The 21,045-nt window shown below is 39.8% G+C and overlaps 1 protein-coding gene across 1 annotated transcript in view; it reads left to right on the top strand.

Moving 5' to 3' along the window:
* The first annotated feature begins 1,257 nt into the window (after positions 1-1,257).
* GRM1 (glutamate metabotropic receptor 1) overlaps positions 1,258-21,045 on the top strand; it is a 177,664-nt gene continuing 157,876 nt past the window's right edge. Inside the window, exon 1 of the mRNA XM_059468877.1 lies at positions 1,258-1,972. Within this exon, the coding sequence (XP_059324860.1) occupies positions 1,273-1,972 (700 nt within the window). The 5' untranslated portion in view covers positions 1,258-1,272. The remainder of the gene's footprint in view (positions 1,973-21,045) is intronic.

Raw genomic sequence — 21,045 nt, 5'->3', positions numbered from 1 at the left:
GGGGCAGAAGTTTTGGGGAAGCGCCCCGCAGTGCTGGCGGGCGGCCGAGCCGGCGGTGCGGGCCCGGGACAGCGGGACACCGGGACACTGGAGCGCCGGGCCAGCGGGGTGTCGGGCCAGCCCCACAGGAGGCTGCGGGCCGGGGACCCCGGGACAGGGAGGCGGCCGACGGGGGTGCGGCGGCGCTGGGGCTGCCCCGGCTGCGGGCGCTGTCTCGGGTGCTGACGGCTCCGCGAGCAACAGGGACGCGGCCCGGCCCCGCTCCCGGGCGGCGGCGGTGGCCGTGGTGGCATCTGCCCTCCCAGCACGGCGTTCCCAGCCGCCAAGCCCTGTCGCCGCGCTCGCCGCCGCTCCCCGCCCGGAGCCTCTCTGCACGGCAGGCGTGCTGGTAAGGCACATCGGGGCTTTGCCCGCCGTTGCCTTAGTAACTAATATGTATTTTCCCCTACCTTCATGTGTGTGCCCCTGACTGGATTACAGTTTTTGCCCCCTACACACGGAAAAGTTAATCTAAACTGCAGAGTGCTTTTTTTTCTTCCTCTCTTCCCTGACCTTTAAATGACATTTCCCGTGGCTGGCAGGGCAGACCACTCGCTTTCTCTTTTTGCTCACGTTATGGATGGAGAAAGGAAATGTCTAAACTGAGAAAGATGCCTTCAGGTAATCAGAATGCAAAGAAAGGAGCGCTTGTCACTCTGCTTTCAGGGCTGGGGCCGGTCTAGGGCTCTTCTCCGACGGGCTGCCTACCCACAGAAACTTTTGAAACTTCCCGGGGGCACAGGGAAGTGTGTGTGCTGGCTGGAGATGTGGGAAGTAGCTGCCTTGGCTTGAAATGCAGGCGCAAAAAGGATTGTAGAAATTCAACATATGTGAGTATGCATGATTGCATATCAAGGCAAAAAATACATGATTTAATCCCTCTTGAAACTTCTTGTTGAGCATCTTATTGGAGCACATTACCCTGGGCTTTTGAGAAAGCAAACATCTCTAACTGTGCAGGATTGCTTTGTCGAGCTCAGGTTTGACATCAATTTCCTGGTTAGCCTGTTTTATCCCCTCTTTCTATGCCACCAGGTTAAAAGTCACTAGGATGACGGCTGTCTTGGCACCTTCAAGAGTGATGCTGTGAGGCTTCGTTGTGATGGTATTTGGAGCAACCTGGCCGTCATCTGGGAGAAGCAGATCCCATTTCCTACATGTCCTTAAACCATGTGCAGGCAAGGGGAGCCCATGAAATTTGTAACCTGGGTCTGGATGACATCGTGCAACAAAATGATTGGTATGCTGCTGGTCTTTTTCCCCGCTCTGCTGCTGGAGATGGACGTGCTGCCCAGGAGTGGGGGTCGGAGGGTTCTTCTCTCTGCAGCCTCCTCACAGCGGTCGGTGGCTCGGATGGACGGGGATGTCATCATTGGGGCCCTCTTCTCTGTCCATCACCAGCCACCAGCCGAGAAAGTGCCCGAGAGGAAGTGCGGGGAAATCCGGGAGCAATACGGCATCCAGAGAGTCGAGGCCATGTTTCACACCTTGGATAAAATTAACGCAGACCCGGTCCTGCTACCTAACATCACCCTGGGCAGCGAGATCCGAGACTCCTGCTGGCACTCCTCCGTGGCCCTGGAGCAGAGCATTGAGTTCATTCGGGACTCTCTCATCTCCATCAGGGATGACAAGGATGGAGGCACCCGCTGCATTTCCGACTCGCAGACCCAGCCCCAGGCCAGAGTGAAAAAGCCCATCGCGGGGGTCATCGGCCCCGGCTCCAGCTCAGTCGCTATCCAAGTCCAAAATCTGCTCCAGCTCTTCGACATCCCCCAGATCGCCTACTCTGCCACCAGCATCGACCTGAGCGACAAAACGCTGTACAAGTACTTCCTCAGGGTGGTCCCCTCCGACACGCTGCAGGCCAGGGCCATGCTTGACATCGTCAAGCGCTACAACTGGACCTACGTCTCGGCCGTGCACACGGAAGGTGGGTATGGGGCAGCCCCCGCCTTCCCGGGGCGCTGCGCCCTCCGCGGCGGCCCCGCAAGGACGCGCCCGTGCCGGGTCACCCTCCGGGAGCGGGCTGCGGCTCCTTCCCGGGGCAGCGCCGGCCCTGCCAGCCGCGGCACCGCGCGGCCAAAGGGGGGAGCGGGAGGGGTGCGGGGCTGCGTTCGGGGGGCGGAGGGGTCCCCCCGGCTGCGGGCAGCGGGAGCGGGGCTCGGCGGGCAGGAAAGCCCGCAGGGGATAGGGCGTCCCCCCGGCGCTGTCCCTGCTCGCACACGGGGTGGTTGGCGTGCTTGTAAATAAAAGTTAACAGATGGGAGCGGCTGCATGCGGGGCGGGCAGCCTCGCCCCTCCAGCCGTGGGGCCGGTGGGTCCGTGGGGCTGATGCGCTCGGTCGCTGCCACCGCCGGGAGTTTGACAAAACGGGATCAGGGCTCGGCAGGGACTCCGAGGTGACTAATCCTGACTCCCCGGGATTAGCTGCTGGCTTTGCTGAGTGTGAAATGATTTCCTGGCTCTGCGAATAGTGAGGAAAGAAACCTGAAAATCCCTCCCCTGTCCAGGTAGTCCCTGCACAGCCAGGTGCCGTGGGAAAGGGCAGGCAGAGGCTCATGCATCTTGTCTGCAGCTTGAGCAATAGTCAAAGCTATCGCTCTGAACAATCTGTTCGTAGTCAACAGGTCTTCTTAATTTTAAATATCAAAGAAAAATAGCGATAATAGCAGTTTCTTAAAGAGGAGACATTGGTTTATAACCAGGCTAGGTGGACCAACATAAATTGCAGCAGTAATTGCATTTGATAGAAAATAAACTTGTGATATATTATTGTGATATTTCTGTAGTCCAGCTGTGGTCCTCAAAATGGGATTTTTAAGTATTAAAATTGCAAATCTCCCCACATTATTGCTACAGCTTTGCAACTATTCTGTTTATCTGAGTATCACCTGCATGGATTTGATTTTTATGATTCCCTGTGCTTACTGAGCTGACTCCACACCTTTCATTCTCACAGAGATGACTAAATAAAATGAGGTAAGAACGTATATTGTGACCGAAAAAATAAAAAGAAAAATAATCTCCAGGAAAGGTTACATATTTACAACATTTAGAAGGAACTGGATTGATCTGGACACAAAACCAGAAAATGCTGCAGTTTGAGGGGGCTGGGGGACAAGTGAGAGCATGAAGCAATGACCTGACATTTGCAGTTCATTTATGCCCTGTTCAGATGAGAAAATGAGCTGCTAGCAAGACTCCAACATGAGCTATTAAGATTTTCTATTGTTGACAGATATGATTAGATCCTGTGGAAGGCCAGGATGACAAATAAACATGAAAGGGGTAAATTATTTGTTGATCTAAATAGCAATCTCTCCCTTCAAGGCACTCTGGGGTGCTCTGCTAACTCACTGTGCCTGAAGAGTTGCCTCAAGGGACTGGCTGCATCTCTGTCCCGCTCCTGCTAACATTAGTGGACCTCATCTCTTTTGGAACAGACAACACCCTCTGAAGGTTCATTTTAAAAAAAGATCATTATAAGCAGCAATTTCAGTCACTGATTGTGAGAAATTTTAATTAGATACCTATTTTTATAATGTAACTGACTGATGAAAAATAATTGTTGCAAGGTATTTTTAGACTTCTGAAGTGATACTTTTGAAAATAGGGGTAGCCCACAGGGCAACACTTCTTTTAGGAAAGGTCACAACAATTTCACAGATCATGTAGCTTGAGATTCAGATTTGCTTTTTTGTTATTAATCTGCGTCTGCCATTAATTTATTGTTAAATTAAAGCAAAAAATGTCACTGAAATTATGTAACAAGCTTTAACTTCACATTTCTTTCCAGACAGACAAGTTATTTACCCTACCCAATTGCTGTTGGGTAGATTCCAAAGACTTTTTTTCCTTCTATTTAAAGTGAAGTTAGTATTCATGAAAATCGGTGTAAATGGTTGCATTTTTGTTGTTTCAAATCCCCTACATTCACTGGATTGTTAAAAGTGAAATCATTCTTCAAAGACAACACAAAGCCACTCTGAATAATAGTCTGAGCAGAGCTGCTCCATCCATGCTATGTTTGGAAATAGGGGGATAAAGTGCAGTCAGAAACATTCCTCCTCTGCAATTACTCATAGGCCTCTACACAGTCTTTATGGTGGGCTGCAAAATGTGCTGGGAGGAATTCTGGGGTATCACTGGTTGGAGAATCTCTTCAGCAGAGACTCTGAGGAAAGGGCATGTTTCTAGGAAATGCACAGGTTGTGATATTGTGAAGAAGTTAATTGCTTTCCTTTCCAAGATCCAGTTTGGCCCCCTTTCCAGGGCAGGAATGCTGCTTTCTTCCTACCTGACCTCTGGTTCTCGTGGGAATGGACAACGTTTAGCTCTTGTGGGCACCCAGCCACAAGGGGATGCAGTGAGACCACTGAGCTGACCGACTGTGCCAGCAAGGCGCACTCCTCAGTCCTCACTGACCAGGGCAGGGTCATGGAAACTGCCCAGGCACATGAGCCCTTTCCCAGCCTGAACCATCCAGCTCCTCTGCTTACCCTTCCCCCGCTCCTGCAGCCTACCTGAAGCTGGCTGAATGCCCAAACCAATACCTGGGTACACCATTATAGCTTTAATGATAATCAGAAATAAATAGCACACAATTTGTTGCCCAAGTTTCTTTACATGAAACCTGTACATGCCATAAGAATGAACATAAAGAGGTCATCCATATAGGAGGATGTCTTTAAGTAGTTTGCATTCGACATGGAAATTTATCCTTCGTGTGCCAAAATGATAATTAATTAGTGCTGATGACTTTTAACTACACTCAATCTGCACACTCTGGCAGGTACATGAAGCTGCATGGAGATGTGCCAGACCTGTTGGAGTTTTTTACACAGTCGTTTATTAAGAAGAATAAACATTATCTGGGTAAAAACTTCTCAGTCAATAAAATTTGTTTTCAAAGGTCCACATAACACATTGCTCCTTTTAGATTAAAATTTACATATAAAACTCCACATTAAAGAAGAAAGGGGTTTAGTTATTTTATTATGTATCTCAAGCATAGTTGCCCATCATGAGAGTCAATTTTTTCCCAGAGTGGGCAACAGTCATTAAATGCTGCAACAAATCTGTGCATCTGTCAGTGTAAGGCTGTATGACCATATAGTAGTTGCAAAGCATTTTCAAGGCTATTTTTTTTTTAAGTTTTCTTAAAAGATAATTCAATATTGGAGTTCTTGGCATGTCTTCATCTCAAATTTTAGGCTTGAAAGTCCTTCTTATCTTGAAATGCACCTAAGTGGATGCTTAACTTTGAGCCCAAGCTTCCTATGGAAATCAAAGGCATCAAAAAGCACATTGGTTAAAATTGGGCACAATCCTTAGTGTGATAAGGGCAGAAGGAGTGACACTTGCCAAGAGTAACTTTCCAAGTGAGATACTCTGGTCTTTAGCAAGATAACCTCAGAGTCAGGGATTCTCAACTTAGACCAGGAAGCCACTGGTGCTTTGGTAGCACTGTGAAGAATTACAGGGGACACTTTCTTCCTTTCCTGGGGAAGAGCCCCCGGGCTGCCCTCAGAACAAGGCAAGAGATAGTGAGCACCACTGTTGTGCTGCTTCCATGCTGAAGGCAGAGAAAATTAATTTCTGGGGTTGCCATAAGAAAATTCAGTGGTTATGAGATGGCTGTAGGTTAAACTGACTTCCAAAACCCGCAAGACAACTGCACCCTGGCTAGTGATCAGCGTGAAGTCTCCAGCAAATCCCTCACATTTCCTGTTCCTCTTGTACAGGGAGCAGGAGAGATGGTGGTGTAAGTAGTCCTTTTATCACCTCATCTTCCAAGTACCCCACTTCTGAACAAGCTAATAGAAATACTTAGTGCCTGTACCTGGATTCCATTTCAATCATTGCCTACCTGTTAGCCTTATAAAATGTATGTGAGCATTCATTTGAATGCTGTTTGAAATTTATGGACCATGCTTAATTGTACAAATACCCCTTTATAAACAGGATTTCCATTCCAACAGATTAACATGGAGACTTTGCAGAAGCAACTTTGGAAATGGAGTGATTAAGATAATTGCACAAAATTTGGACTGTTTAGAAATTTATTTTAGAGAACAGTGAGATGTTTCTGGTCTTGATTAAATTTTGTCAGATTTGTATTGCCAGGCAGTTCCTTTTTCTTGAGTATAAGGCTTAAAATGAGCTATGATGAAGCAGATGGCACAATTATAAAGATTTTCAGATCAAAGTAGATGGTAAGTATATTATCTTCACAATGATTTTTGATAACCTGTCTGCTGCACACTATCCATTGTACAGGAAAATCATAAACGTGGTTATATGTGTTGGAAAGAGGATGGAAAGGAGCGAATCCTGCACTTTATTGCAAATTTCACAAGAAAATTGTGAATTTTCACAAGTTCCTTCAGTAGAACCTACTAAAGTAGCTTTAGATATGGTGGAAGATAACACTTATGTTTAAAGATAAGTGGGTCTATATTGATCAAATAGCTCTAAGGAATGATTTTAATAAAATTGTGTTTAATTTCTCGAAGGTGTTTCTGACAATGTTTTATTATTAATTCTTTGGTGTCACTCAGTGATAAATACTTTTTGATAAAATTATTTTCAGGCAACAGAATAAGGAATTCTAGTTCAAATGTTTGGAATTCTAGAGAATGCAAATATTTCTATAGATACCAACAATTATAAAAATGCTCTAATAGGTTAAGCTCATGTAGTGGTATGAATCGTGCTGAGATGTGTGTTCATAAATGCAGCTTTCAATCTAATTTTTTTTATGTTTAACTTGTTTCACTAATCATCTTCAGAGGCTTTGTGATACGAAAAAAATGAAAGGCATATATCCCAAGGAAAACAGAAATTAGTTTCAAAACAAGTATCCCTACCTTGGATAGATCCCATTAATTGTATTAATTAGAAGGTGCTGGGAGAATAATTTTCATAGATTAACATTGGAAAAATTATGGTTGGTGACAAACACCATAGAGATCAAGAGAAATTCCTTCTTGAAAATATATTGCTTTGCATTACTCCTAAATTCACAAATAGTATAGCTTTTCAACTGCACAACTGGCAGCTGCATGAGTTATATCAGCTCAAAAGGTTCATTGAACTCCTGTGCCTGCCTTCTCAGCAATACTGCTAGAGTTCATATTTATCAGTCAGCACAATGTGTTCATTTGTGCTTTATTTTTTTCTACATTATGTCCTTGCTATCAGATTTTTATGTCCTACAATCCTTGTAAACTCCTGCAGGTTTCTTGTCTCACTGAAGTCTTTTAAAAATGTTAAATGACCTTAGCTTTCTCAAAAAGCTATGTCCAAATGCCTCTAAAATTTACCTTTGAAACTAAAGTTCATAATACAGAGGTGCTTGCACTGAGGTTTCTTAGACAGAAAACAAAAAGCTAAAAATATGGAGTAAAGTGGAGTGTCACTAAAGCAGTGTCACCCACTGAGAAAGATTCTTTAGGGGCCTGATACATCAGTGAGCTGGTAACAGTAGTGAGAGACCAGAAGCATTGCACCTACCACATGCAGCCACGAAAAATGCTGAGCAAAGTCATTACTAACTGGGGCTCCCTGACCCATGCAAAGCAACACAGGGATTTCACTTTATCTTCTGGGTGGCAGAAGTGCTTGCTGCATAAACCACTGTCACAGATGGCAGTAATTAACATGTGTGCCTGCAGTCTGAGCTGGAGGGCCAGGAATCCATTGGACATGATTGCACCTGAAATAATTGTCCTTTCACCCATGGGTATCTAAGGAATACTGAGGGTTATCACCAGGGATGGTTGGAGAGAGGCATGCAAGGCACAAATGCCATCCAGCGGGTAACCAGCTCAGGTTAGCAGTCTAATTTTTCAATAGTGTTTTCTCAAATACTATTATTACTATTATTACTATTATTACTATTATTACTATGATTACTATGATTACTATTATTACTATTATTACTATTATTACTATTATTACTATTATTACTATTATTGCTATTAATATACATCTTAAAAAACAATTTCTAAATCTGGTTTGCCAGCAGAAAGTTGGCTGTTGAGAGAGAGGCTGAATATGAAAAGAAGCAAGAGCAGGACAGAGCATATCTCCACAGTTCCAGTCTGTAGCAAGTTCCCAAGTCCTAGGGCTCCCAGCCACCCATGAACGTTTCCTTTAGGAATTTGCCCAATCCCATTTTGTATCATTTATACTTTGGTCTCTAGACTAGAATGGTTAAGGTTGGAACAGACCACTGGAGGTCATCTAATCCAGCCTGCCCGCTCAAGCAGGGTCCACTAAAGCATGTTACTCAGGATTTTGTCCAGATGGCTTTTATTTATATATCTCCTGAGGAGGAGATGCCACAATCTTTCTGGTCAGCCTGTTCGAGTGCTCAGTAACGTTCCCAGTAAAGAAGTTCTCCCTCAATCTTATAAATTAATTGTATCTTGTGTGAAGAAATGTTTCCTTAAAACTATTCTTTGATAACTGCATTACCTTCAGAAGTTCATACAAAAGTAGTCATCATTTGTTAATCCTGATCATTATTCAGTACTTCTAATTCCAGTATGAAATGTGGGCAAGCAAAGCTACATTCAGTATTCAGGGTGAGGGTACAGCATGGTTAAACTCCCTCATGAGGTAACAATTTCAGTATTGCTCTCAGACCTTTCCTGATAATCTTCCAGTTGTCCATTACTTTTTTAATTATCACCATGCACTCAATGAATGTTGTCAGAAAATACCTTAAAATTACCACAAAATCTTCCTTGTAAATGGTAAGACTTATTTCAGAGGCTGTTATACACAGGGTTATCCTTGTGTGTTACCCTTACTTTATTAACACAAGTTGTATTTCCTACACTTTGGTTCCTATCTGTTAACCAATTATTAATCCAGGACCTTCTGTTGTATCCTGTATTACCTCTATTTCTGTCAGAGACTTTAATAAGAGACCTCATCAAAAGCTTTCTTAAATCCTAAGTACTCTTAGTATAGTATTACTCATACGATTACCTGCTCCAAAAAGAAGGTGTTTACCTTCTGCGATATGTGGGGGCTTTTCTGTAAAGTTATGTTAGTTTTTCTCTGATATGACATATTTATTTATTTGTACCTTAATACTATTTTGTCATTGTTCCTACCAATTAGTTTTGTGAAGAAATATCTGAAGTCTGCAGAAATATCATGCCTGTTGTTCTCTGGATTACCCTCTATGCCTCTCTACTCTCCATAAATTCAGTTAAAAATGAAAACTGATGTGTGAAAATATAAAATTGCTTTTTCTACTTTACTGCTTGCTTTTGTGCTAAGGCCCCTGTAACTGGTATTAACATGCCCCAATAGAAAATTAGCTGGTATTGAAAATTTGTTGAAGTCCACCTTATGAATTGGATGTGTTCTAAAATGTGTTCTATTGACACTCAGAGACAATGGTTTATTTCTATCCTACATAAGGAATGGCCATTGTGTGAGAACTGTCTATCTGCCTTTGCTGGCAGAGCAGACTGAGAGAATTAATTTAACTTTTCTGTTGTGGTTTTATTTTCCCTGAGTGCTCTCTTTATATAATTGGCTATCATTGAATCTCAGGCTAGTTTCCCATTTCTTGAATATTTGAAGAATGGTGGGTTATTAGATTCTATGCCTTTATGTCTCAGAATTGTTTCATCTTGCTTTTTTCTGGTTTTGTATTTCAATTGTCAAGGTATACTCTGTTTTCTATCCCTCATTAGGGCACAACCTAGACTTTTCGAAGTATTTGTTTTAATTTTATTTATTTGGTTTTGTTTGTTTTAATAGCATTAGGAAATTTACTTTTTTGCTTTTTCATGCCAGCTTTTTAAATCCTTTTGGAACTTTGGCTCTGACTATTCCTGGCTAGTCATTATGTAATTTTTTGGTATTTCAGTCTTTTGGCTTCTCCTTTTAATGTCCTTGAAATTAGCTTTCTCATCTTGATATAATTTATTTTGCTTAGAATTAAACATTACTTTTACTGATTTTTTTTATTTCACATGCAGCTCTTTTTTGTCTTATCACTAAAGTGCAGTCACAATTGCAGACCACTTTTTGGATAGTTAAGTCTTAACAATTTGTATATGGTTTAAGACTAAATCAAGAGTTGTTTCTTCCTTTGTGAGTTCAGTGAGCAAATGAGTAACACAAGAAACACATGAAAAATAAACCAATACACAGTATGTAAGATTTGCCTTCATTTTTCATTATCTCACCTACAGTCTGACACTGCTACCTACAGATCCAGAGTATCTTAATAACATTTTGTGACATGGGCATTGTGCATCACAAGCTGTTACCTCTTCTGCTGAGCCACTGCCTAAGTGGTGTGTGTCTATCAAAAACCAGATATTTCATTTTACTGACAAGTCATATTGTTTGTTCTGTAGTATCATGGTCCTTTGTTCAAACAATTTTAATTCATCATCTCTCTTGAATATTTTTATAGACAAATGAATTTCTTAAAGGATATTTGAATAATGTTAACAGCCATCAATGGTTTATAAGTCCCTTGAAAATTTGACAGTATTATTTTAAGCATGGGCATTTGGCAGTTCTGGTAGACAAAGGAGAGAAGATCATGTCGTGTGCTGGCAGAGAGCAATAAGGCACCTATCAAATGCTCACTGAAGTTAATTGGTGGCCCTCTGTTGAGACCAGTGGATCCTGAATGGAGCTCAGCACGGCCATCAGATGTTGTCTTTTCAGGTTATTGAGCTGACAATACTCAGAAAGCTGCAAAAATCTGCAGGGGTTGTGAATCCCACATCTAGGTGTATGCCATAGTTAACTGGGACTAGTGTAAGATTGTGTGAAAACAAAGCTGTGTTTGTTGGATTTGCATCGATATTAGAGGACATTCAGATACATTATTTTTTTCCTGCCAGCTTAGAAGGACGCTGAATCTAGTTCTTTCCATTCAAGTTCCCCAGTGAATTTAACACTTGCTTCTCTTTAAAAAATGTTTGAGGAACAAGCCTTCATTTTCTTAAATGCAGTTGTTTAACCAGCAATGTTCATCCTTATTAATCTGCGGGTACAGATGCGTTTGCACAAGCTAGTAATTTCCCAGACATTTATTCAAACAAAACTCATCCTGGAAAACAGCAATAAGAACCAGACATGAATATTGCTCAAATGACAACTATTGGGAATCTGAATAAGTGTTCATAAATACTCTCTTAAAGTGTTTGGCCACGCTGCATTGAACATTGAATATCTTTTCCTAGGTGGAGTAGAATGTAAAAGATAAATTTGCAATTAATTGTCAGGATGTGAGAAAACCTTTGAAGCTTGTTTATGAGCTTTTCTTACTCATGTGGTGTTTTGGAAAGGCTTCAACAAATGAAAATTTGACATGTAGAAGTTCATGCTGGATATTGAAATTGGTGATCCTCCTCCTGAGAGTCTATTTCCCTAACTGCAAGTTCCACATGAGTAGATCTCAGTCTCTTGCCAAAACAGCAAAAATGTGAAACTGAATATTGGTAGTATTATTAAGAAATGCTGTGTTACAAGCACTGGAGAACTGTAGGATTATTTGGAAAGTAAAATCCCACTCCTATTGAACTATTCATAATGGGTTACAGTGGCAGGCTGACAGCATTCTTTTGGAGGATGCCCTTATTTTCCAGGCCATATATCCTGGGAGGATAAACCTATTCAGCATCAAATTAAAAACTCTACAGCTGTCAGCTATATGAAGCAAAGTGCTGAGCTGGGACAGCTGTTCCACTGGAACAAAAGTGTTGAAGATTTTGAGAAGGGAGAATGAGCCAGACAGCAGGCCTGACAGCAGCCCAGGCAGACTGGGTGTCACTTACTCCTTTTTTTGTTCTCTTCCACCCTCAAGGCACTACAATTGTGGCTCTCAGGTGTCACTGCATTTCCAATTAAATAGGCTTAACTTTCCTCTTTCAGGTGGATACCTGCACAGCTCAAACCATTCTTTGTCCTCTGTCAAGTTAGACCAGGACACCAACATCTGACAACTCAGTCTGGGCATACTAAGTGACATGGTGCCAGTGTGTGTCACCTAGGGGCAGAATTCCTTCCATTTCCACATAGTGCCAACCTGGAAATGTCATTACAACAGGAAGGTTCTCCAGGAGTTCCTTATGGATTTGTCACCAAACTCAGAAAGAGATAAACAATACTCTATTAAACATGTGCCCCTAACCATGAAGGACCAGTTGTGTCCTTCAGTGTTGGCATGCTGAAAAAGGCTAGGATAAGGATGTAGTAAAAGTGGCATTGGGACACTAATGTGCAAAACTGATGCTCTGAAGTTGAGTGAGTCAACAAATATTGATTTCAATATATTATAGAGCAGCCAAAAATGGACAGTATTGAGTTATACCAAAAAACCAAACACAAAAGACAAATGAGCTATGCCAGACGGTTCTGGCTACCAAGAGAGCAATCCTCAGAATAATAGTAAGATGGTGATGCAGACTTCAGCTGACAAAAAACTCAAATTAAAACAAATCAGTGTGATGCTATGAAGAATAGCTCTTCTCAGCCAAACCTGATTTTATTCCCTGATGAAAATGTAAACTTGGTAGTTACAGATTGGAAGTGCAGATCAAGTATCTTAGATTTCTTTTCAGGCACTGAACCAGTCTTACAGAATATTTTCATTGAAAAAGCACTGGGCAATGTCAGGAAAACAGATGTCCCATAAATTTAAACTCAGCACACTGATCTCAGCAAGTCAAGGGTGACCATGAAGAGCAGCTTACACAGGAGAATTGTGTCCTTGAAGGAAGTCCTAATACACTTCATGATTATAGAGGAACTACGTATAAAAAAAGTCCCAACCCAAAAGCTAATGTCACCCTTGAGAAAGTGGGAACTTCACCTCAATCTAAGGATTATTACTTTTAATGTTGGTATTTGTTCAGTTCTCTTGTCAATTTTAAAAATCAATATTAAAATATTGAAAAGAGATAGGGATAAACCTCTGAATGATTTGAGGGCTGGGAAAAAAGTGCTTAATAGCAGGAATCCAAACCAGCTTAATCTGTCTGGTTTTTCAAAATGAGATGCAGTTTTATGTGACAAAAATGCTTCTTTTCCCCCAAGCAAACAAAGGTCTGCATCCTAATGGTTAAATGCACTGATTGCTGGTAAGCCAACAAATTCCAATTAGAAAAAGACCAATGTTTTTACTTGTGCTGCTGGTTAATCACTGAGATAAATGACTGAGGAAAGCTGAAACTTTTGATACTGTCTAATAAAATTTAGCTGCAGATATTCCAGAACAGTTTTATTTGAAATGCATGTCACTGGGCACAGCACAGCTGGATCTGGAGCAAATGTATGGGCTGGAATTTGATAGGTAGTATGGACAGATAATAAGAGCAGACAATTCTTTTGTCATAAAATCTTGTTCATTTGTGAATAGTTTTAATTATGTAAGGAGGTGAGAAAAGAGAAGCTTAATGTTTTGTTTATTCAGCTGCCTAGGAACTGTATCCTAACAAAGTATCCTGTGCTGTGGATACTGATTGTAGAGGAAGAAAAACTCGGGACAAAATAATCCCATCAGTCAAATTCAGCCCACTGTTTCAGTTTACATGCAGTATTTTAAGTCAGTGTTTGTCCTCTCATCAGCAGTTGGTGCCTGTAATGCATTTTGCCCTTAAACTACAGAGCTCCAGTTCCTACTGGTTTTGTTTGCTTGGAGGAAATTTCCATTTGCATGTGGAATTTATATTTCACTTATTCTCTTACTTGTGACACAGATGTTGGCCCCTGTGACTGAAGAAAACTGCAAGTTTTCTAAAAAGATGCAATGACATTTTCCAGAGGTCTCACCAATTATAATATTGCTTTGTACCTAAAATGATTTAATTTATGTGACAACCCATGCAAAGAAAATAAAAAATTGAAAAACATTATGAAAGAAAGCTATAACTTGATAGCTAGGTTAATTAACATTCTTACCCAGCAGGTTTTCTAGAAATTAATTCAGTGCTGAATTTCTGATTATCTGTTTAAATTTTAACAGATGTAATATGGACATCAATATTTTCTGGTTGTTTCAGATCCCAACCAACATGTTATAACACAAGCTCTTCATGCAATGAACATCTTAATGTCCTTTTCCAAGGCAACCTAGAGTATAGCCACATTTGTAAAATCCTTTGTTCTTGTCACATCTACTTCTGACTTTTCAACTGAGTCCAAATATGTGTGAAATAATGCATTCCACCTTTGTCACAGATGTGTTGTTGTCTATGAAGTGAGAAACAGGAATGCACTGGTACCATATCCAGAGTCACAGAGCTGCTTTTTATAGTTCGTATCATGAGGACATATGAATAATAAAATTGTCTTCCAAGTTCTGGTAAAACATCTGTATTCAGAGCTGTGTTTGACTGTAATGAAGTCAGTGGGAGCTATTGACTGAAATTTAGCTGTGTTGATGCTGTGTGATGATCCTGTAAGGTGCAGAATGCTCTTGCTTGATCCCAAATGGCAAGTGAATGCTCTCTTAACTTTATGCACTTGGATTATGGAGGATAAGAACAAACCACACACTTAGACAAGACAGTTTCTGGGGGTAGATGGCATCACAACAGTGCCCAGTGCCTCACAGGATGAGGCCAGGTGTGCTTATCTCACGTTGGAGACAGATTTTCTACTGATAAAGCAGACATTTATAAGCCTTGTAAGAGACTCTGCAGTGGGTTAGTCTAGGGGGAAACCAAAGGGGTTAGAACCGTGCATATCAAGGGATTATAAAAATTGATGAGTGGGTTAAATGAAGACAGGCTGCAACCCACTGGAGAAAAAAGGAAGGATTTTGGATGTGCTGTTTTGAAATTACAGTAAAAGCTAGTTGCTGCTGTCTTAATCTAAAGTGGAGTACTGAAGTAAACTGATTAGGTTGGGTTTCTAATTTCTAATTATTTTCTAATTTTATGAATAGAAGATCAAGGTAATTAGGCAGCTAACTGAATGTTGAAACTTAATTGCATTTGCCCATGTAAAAGCTATGATTTATTTTTAAGTATTTTGTTTATTTTGCTTTAATTACTCATTTGCTATACTGGATTACACTATGGTAAATGTCACCTGGATTTTTTTCCTCTCTCTCTGTTCTAATGGATAATCTTAGAGTGATAATTGGTATGTGCTTAAGTTCTCAAGCTTAGGCAGCTCTTTTATCATAATACATGCAGGACAATAACACACAAAGCAGAAAAAGAAAGAAACAACTTCTGTGTCTCTGCCACACAAAGATTTCTGATGTAAAAGGCTTTTTTGGTGTTGCCAGGCTTCTTCTGCTTCTACAAACCTAAACTCCCAAAGACGTTATGTTAAATTGTCTAGCCTCTAACAAATACTAATTTAAAATTTGGAACACACAATGCTCTGTGAAACAGAAATTAAAAAAATATATAGATCATATTTAGAATAAGCCCTATCTGTGCTTCATTTCTTAGGAGGCAGGTTTCATTTTCTAACAGCAGCATGCAGAAGGCCACTGGAAGTGACCATGAAAGGGCACTGGGCTGCCTCGTTTCAGGGGGAAATTTGTTGATGTGATAGGGTTTTTGTTGAATCATTTGCTTTTCCTAAATCAGCACCTTAGAAATAGGAAAATATCCTACAGGAATCTTCTAATTGTCTCTGCCTCTGACTCCAGGTCTCATCATCCCATCCCATAACAATCATAGCCAGCACCTTTCTGTATGTTGTCTCCTAGTCTTTCCGAGGACTCCCTCTCCCCAGGCTAGTATCTCAGAATCCATATTGATATTTAGAACAATCTCTAAAAAACTCAGTTGGCTTTTTATTGTTTTCAGAAGGTAGTGCCTTCTGGAAAAGAACACAAGTACTGCAAAATCACTCATCTTCAGTGCTGCTCTTTTCATGTTTTTAACATAATCCACCAGATTTTTGTGGCTTGGAAAACAAGGCATAAGCACCTCTGAACCACACAGAATGTATAATCATGCCCTCAATCAATAGCAAGTGCATTTTCTTTAGACTGAAAAAACTAAATGCCTGAGCTGAGCTGCAAGCTTAGTTTTCAGATAGGCAAAGAATTTGAAAAAAAGCTTTGTAGTCATTACAATTAGATCATCATTGGGTTTTTTCCCTCTAGGTTATTTTAATATAAGAATAACTTTCAATTTGATTTCATTGATGTCCACTGAAGATTTGCCACTGATTTGTTTAGGAAGAAGTTTGGTTTTAACTATTATACAAAATAATACAATATTATGTATTAATTATATAATATATAATATATATTATATAATATATATTATATAATATATATTATATATTATATATTATATATTATATATTATATATTATATATTATATATTATATATTATATATTATATATTATATATTATATATTATATATTATATATTATATATTATATATTATATATTATATATTATATATTATAATTTCAAGGCAAATATACATGCATATAAGCAAACTATACATGTATATGAGAAAAGAGGGTTATAAAACACAGAACCTAAGGGGAAGCCTGTACATCTTACAAGCAGAAACACAATTGCTTCAGTTTGCCTTATTTTTGTGTAGGAAGATTTCAGGTATTCTAAGTGCTAATCTCTATAAAGAATTGCTCCATGGTAATGTAAATTTGAATTTCAGTCTCAGGGAAACTTTATGCTGCTACTAATGATCTTTGTGGTGACCAAGTCCATTGTTATTTAGAACAAAGGGAAAAGAGTTTTCTCTATACTGTAGTCAGGAGTACCAATAGGCAAAAGCATACATTTTAATAAAAAGAGGGACGGGGTAGAGCACACCTGCAGGCACAGATGCTTTACTCTTAACTTCTGCAACTTTGATTTCACTCAGAGCGTTTAAATTCTGTAGATAGCAAGAAGTTGTGCTCACTGCCAATTAGGATAAGACCCAGGAGAAAAGAGGGATCTAAATATGTGTCACAGTTAAATGAAAAGAACACAACAAAACAAGAAATGTTTTCTCTTAGCCTAACACACCTTGAAATGGTGATTGGTTGCACCTTGGCTTTAGAGATAAGTGATTCATTCATGCATTTATTATGGAAAAGGACAAATGAAATTATTTCAACATTAAGAAAATGTTTTATCCTGGGGCACTCTTAAGAGCCAAGAAAGGACACATGATAGGAGTTCTTATAATAAATAAGATCACACTGATCACACTATTTGAAGAGGTTATGGATCAACCTTTCCCTGAGAAGAGGAGAAGACCATTTTTTGAAGCATTACTGTCAAGTGTGACACTGCTGTATTTTGCAAGAACTATTTATGTGTTCGTTATTCCCTTGGAGGCAATAAGGAGCCAGCAGCCAGCCACCCACACAGCTGCTCACTCACTCACTCCCCACTCTGTACAGAGGGGACAAGGAGACACAATAGGTAGAACAACAGTGAATCCAATTAGGTGCAAATCCAAAACATGGCCCGTACAGACTGCTTTGAGGAAAGTTCACTCCATTGCAGCCAGATCCAGTAGAATCCAGGTCAAGAAACACCTTATTCAGTGATTAAGCCACTCTCCTATGTGAAAGATGTATTTTCTTACTCTCTCAGGTTGAAATTGAAGCTGTGTTGCCCATTTCTCTGATAAGTGCTCTAAAAGCAGAACTGCTTGATTTGAACTTTCACGTCTGCAGAGGCCTCATTGAGTTTGTAACATCACACTGAAACTTTCACAACTAATACCTTAGAGATAATGGAATTAACATTTCAAACCCTAGCCATGCAAGGACTTAGAAGTGCAAAGTTATTTAATCTTGATTTACAGCCTAGAGCACTCTTATGGACAATTCCTAAGTTGCATGCTTTGTGCTTAAGTAGCCTGGATACCTGTGTGACCAACTGTACTTATGAGATATAGGAATATATTACAGATAAATGGCATTTAATGCACTTCAGTTGGAAAGTTTTTCCATTTTTAAGATGTTCCCAAGGGTTGTAGAAGTTGTGGTGTTATGAGAACTTTAACTGTTTTGAAATAGGAGATATATTTTAGGAATACAGAGTATAGACAGAGGTCTAGCCTTAATGCCACTTGAGCAGAAGTTTCACAAGACAAAATTCAACTTAAAAATCATACAACTCTCCAGACAATTTCTTGTAAAGCTGCCTTCCATTCTTGAAGGATGCCTTACATTGTATAATTGTATGTGTGCACTTAACTAATTTTGAAATCCAGCCTGGTAAGTTCCTTAATACCAATGGTTGTCTTGAAATGTTCTAGAATATAATTCCTTCTACAATTAAAACCCACTGAATGCTTTAATTTTGCATGTTGCTTTGGAGTTTGTTTGTTTGTTCATTTGTTTTTGATCTGAGAGGAGACTCTGTATAGCTCACTCAAAGTCACATCTTTCTCTCTTTCATGATCTTGATGGCTACTCTTTGAGATTTCACCATTTTTCCATTATCTTGAAATGCTGGATATCAGTGCAGAAGCAGTCACAATACTGTGAGTTAGAGGTAAGGTAGTATAATCTCTGTTACCACAGTACCACACTTATTTGCATAACCAAACCCCAATTCTATTTTTTTAGCCACAGCATTGCCTTCAGGGATTATCTGTTATAATTACCATGGCAGTAATTGCATCCCATGATGGACTCCAATATTCCTTAAGTGCAGAGTTCTTAGTTCTTGAAAGCTTAAATTTATGTGTGTATTTAACTGCATATTTCTTTGTCTATGTCCAGTTTCCTCACTAACCTCGATCAGACTGCATTGGTGACTTGTCTCCCAATCTTGCTGTCATTTGCAAATATTATTGGTAATGCTTTTGTATTTTTTGTTTTTTCAGGTCACTGCTTAATGTTAACTTGTAAAATCTAAGGACAGATCCTTATGGGACACAATAAAGAGACACCCAATCAATTAGTGTTCCTTTACTGCAAGTGTATGTTGAAACTTACCAGCCAGACTTTAATCTATTTTATGTCTGCAGTACATTTCTTATCATTCCAGCTTCATAGCCAAAATGTCATGCAAAATGAACATAGATGTCCTGTGGAAATTAAATAACATTGCATTGACTATATTACTCTTGATAACCAAGATTATAAATTCAATTATAAGAGATGATTTGGATAACTGAATTGGAAACACCTAGTTTCCACATACACAAAATGATTGGCAACCCTTACATTGCCCCATTCCCTTAATTTCTTTGTACACAAATTCCATGTCAGCTGACCAAGTAACCTATTATTTTTTCCAAAATGGATGTCAGCCTGACAGACCTGTAATTACTCAGGTTAACTCATGTATCCTTTTAAATATTGCACAACACTGCCTTTGTTGCAGACCTCTGGCACTTCACAACTTTCAACAGCTATCAAAAATAGCTTCTAGTAGCTTAGAGGCTCATCAGCAACTTTTGTCAGAAGTTATCTGAACACATCCATTTAAAAATGCCTGACCTTTTGGAGCTGCCACTTGATTTCCTTCTGAGTTGGGAAGGGACATTACCATTCATCATCACCATCAACACCGTCACCATCTTCTGGTATGTATACATTATCTGTCTCTTTCACAAAATATATAAAATAAAAACTTATTAAAAGATTCTTTCTGTTCTGGAGAACCCCTTCTAGCACTGACCCATCATCATTGTCCCTTTTTTCTTTCTTTTCCAAAGTTTCTGGCTTCTAAAGCTTCTCTCTTACCTTTTGGACTGCAATATCACTAGTCAAATGGCATAATTTCATTTTTTTTTCTGTAAACAGGAGGCCAATTCAGAGCTAAGCAAAGAAAGTGGCTGGGAGGGATTACTGGGAGAGCCAAAGGAAAGCCCCAACTTTGCTGCCCAGGTTTAGGATCCATGTTTTAGCATCTGCCCAGAGCAACCTGCTGCCCCAAAGCTTTCACCTGTCCCTAAATCCCAGGGCCTCTCCTGCCATCTGCTAATGCTTTTGACTAGCTTTGAGTCAGCCCCAGTTACAGAGCTCCCTGTGTAGCAGATGGCTGGTGGTGCTGTGTGCTCAGAAGATGGAAAATCTCTAATGGTGTCACTCAGAAATATTGCCCAGCCAACATTTGGTACTTGAGTCATTGTTGTGCCTTTAGTTGTGCCTGCAGTTGGGTTTTGCATTGAAGGAGCAGTGGTATTTTGTTTCTCAAGGATGGTAAGCACAGCAGTTTTCTCAGGGGAAGTGTCTATTCCAAGTGTTGTGTTCTGACATAGCTCTATGAGAAAAGAAAGAAAAATGCTCATTTGTGGTTAAAAAAAAAACTACTTCACAGCATCCCATTGGTAAGAGACAAACTCAACTTGTCTGTCTCTTGCTCTGTATACACACATGAATATACAGAAGTGCTTCAGATGTTTCTCATTGACATTGTGTTTTATGTTCTTCAACCTCTGTTAATATGAATGACCACTCAGAAAAAAACATTGCTTAGGGAGGTGGGAGGGAGGAGAAAAAGGCCCTATGAATCCACGCAAATTAAGTTGTCAAGGAAAAAATAGTTTGCAGAAAATCTCAAGAAATTTTAAGAAAACCAGAAAGTTTTCTGCCTTTGCATTTTCTTCAGATTTGTTAAATTAAGATTGCAGACATCATGTCAGATGAGCAGCAGTGCCTGTAAGACTGCATTTATCAAGTGCTAACAAGAGGAAAATGAAGCAAAATGAAATGCCATTACAATCTTATTTTTTGTAAAAAGTGAAGTACTAAATTTTTCACTAATTCATTCAGACAGATGATATTCTGATAGAGCTGACATCTATAACAAAATGTGAATAAAGTGAATGCAATTCAGAAAGTGATATTTCATCTTTTTTTCCTAGCACTATGATGTCAATGTAATAGATAATTCAGATTTGAATTTCTTTTTTTTTTAAATCCATTTATCTTTGATCATCAATACCTTTTGTTATAGGCAGACACATACTTACAAAAATAGCAAAATCATTACCTTCTTAGATTGTAAGAAAAATGAAGCAATTAATCTGATTAATATTGCCAAGGAAAACTGTC

The sequence above is a fragment of the Ammospiza nelsoni genome, chromosome 3 (genome assembly GCF_027579445.1).
Source record: "Ammospiza nelsoni isolate bAmmNel1 chromosome 3, bAmmNel1.pri, whole genome shotgun sequence".
NCBI lineage: Eukaryota > Metazoa > Chordata > Aves > Passeriformes > Passerellidae > Ammospiza > Ammospiza nelsoni.
The sequence above is the reverse complement of the archived record's forward strand: the minus strand, read 5'-3'. Positions and strand labels throughout refer to the sequence as shown.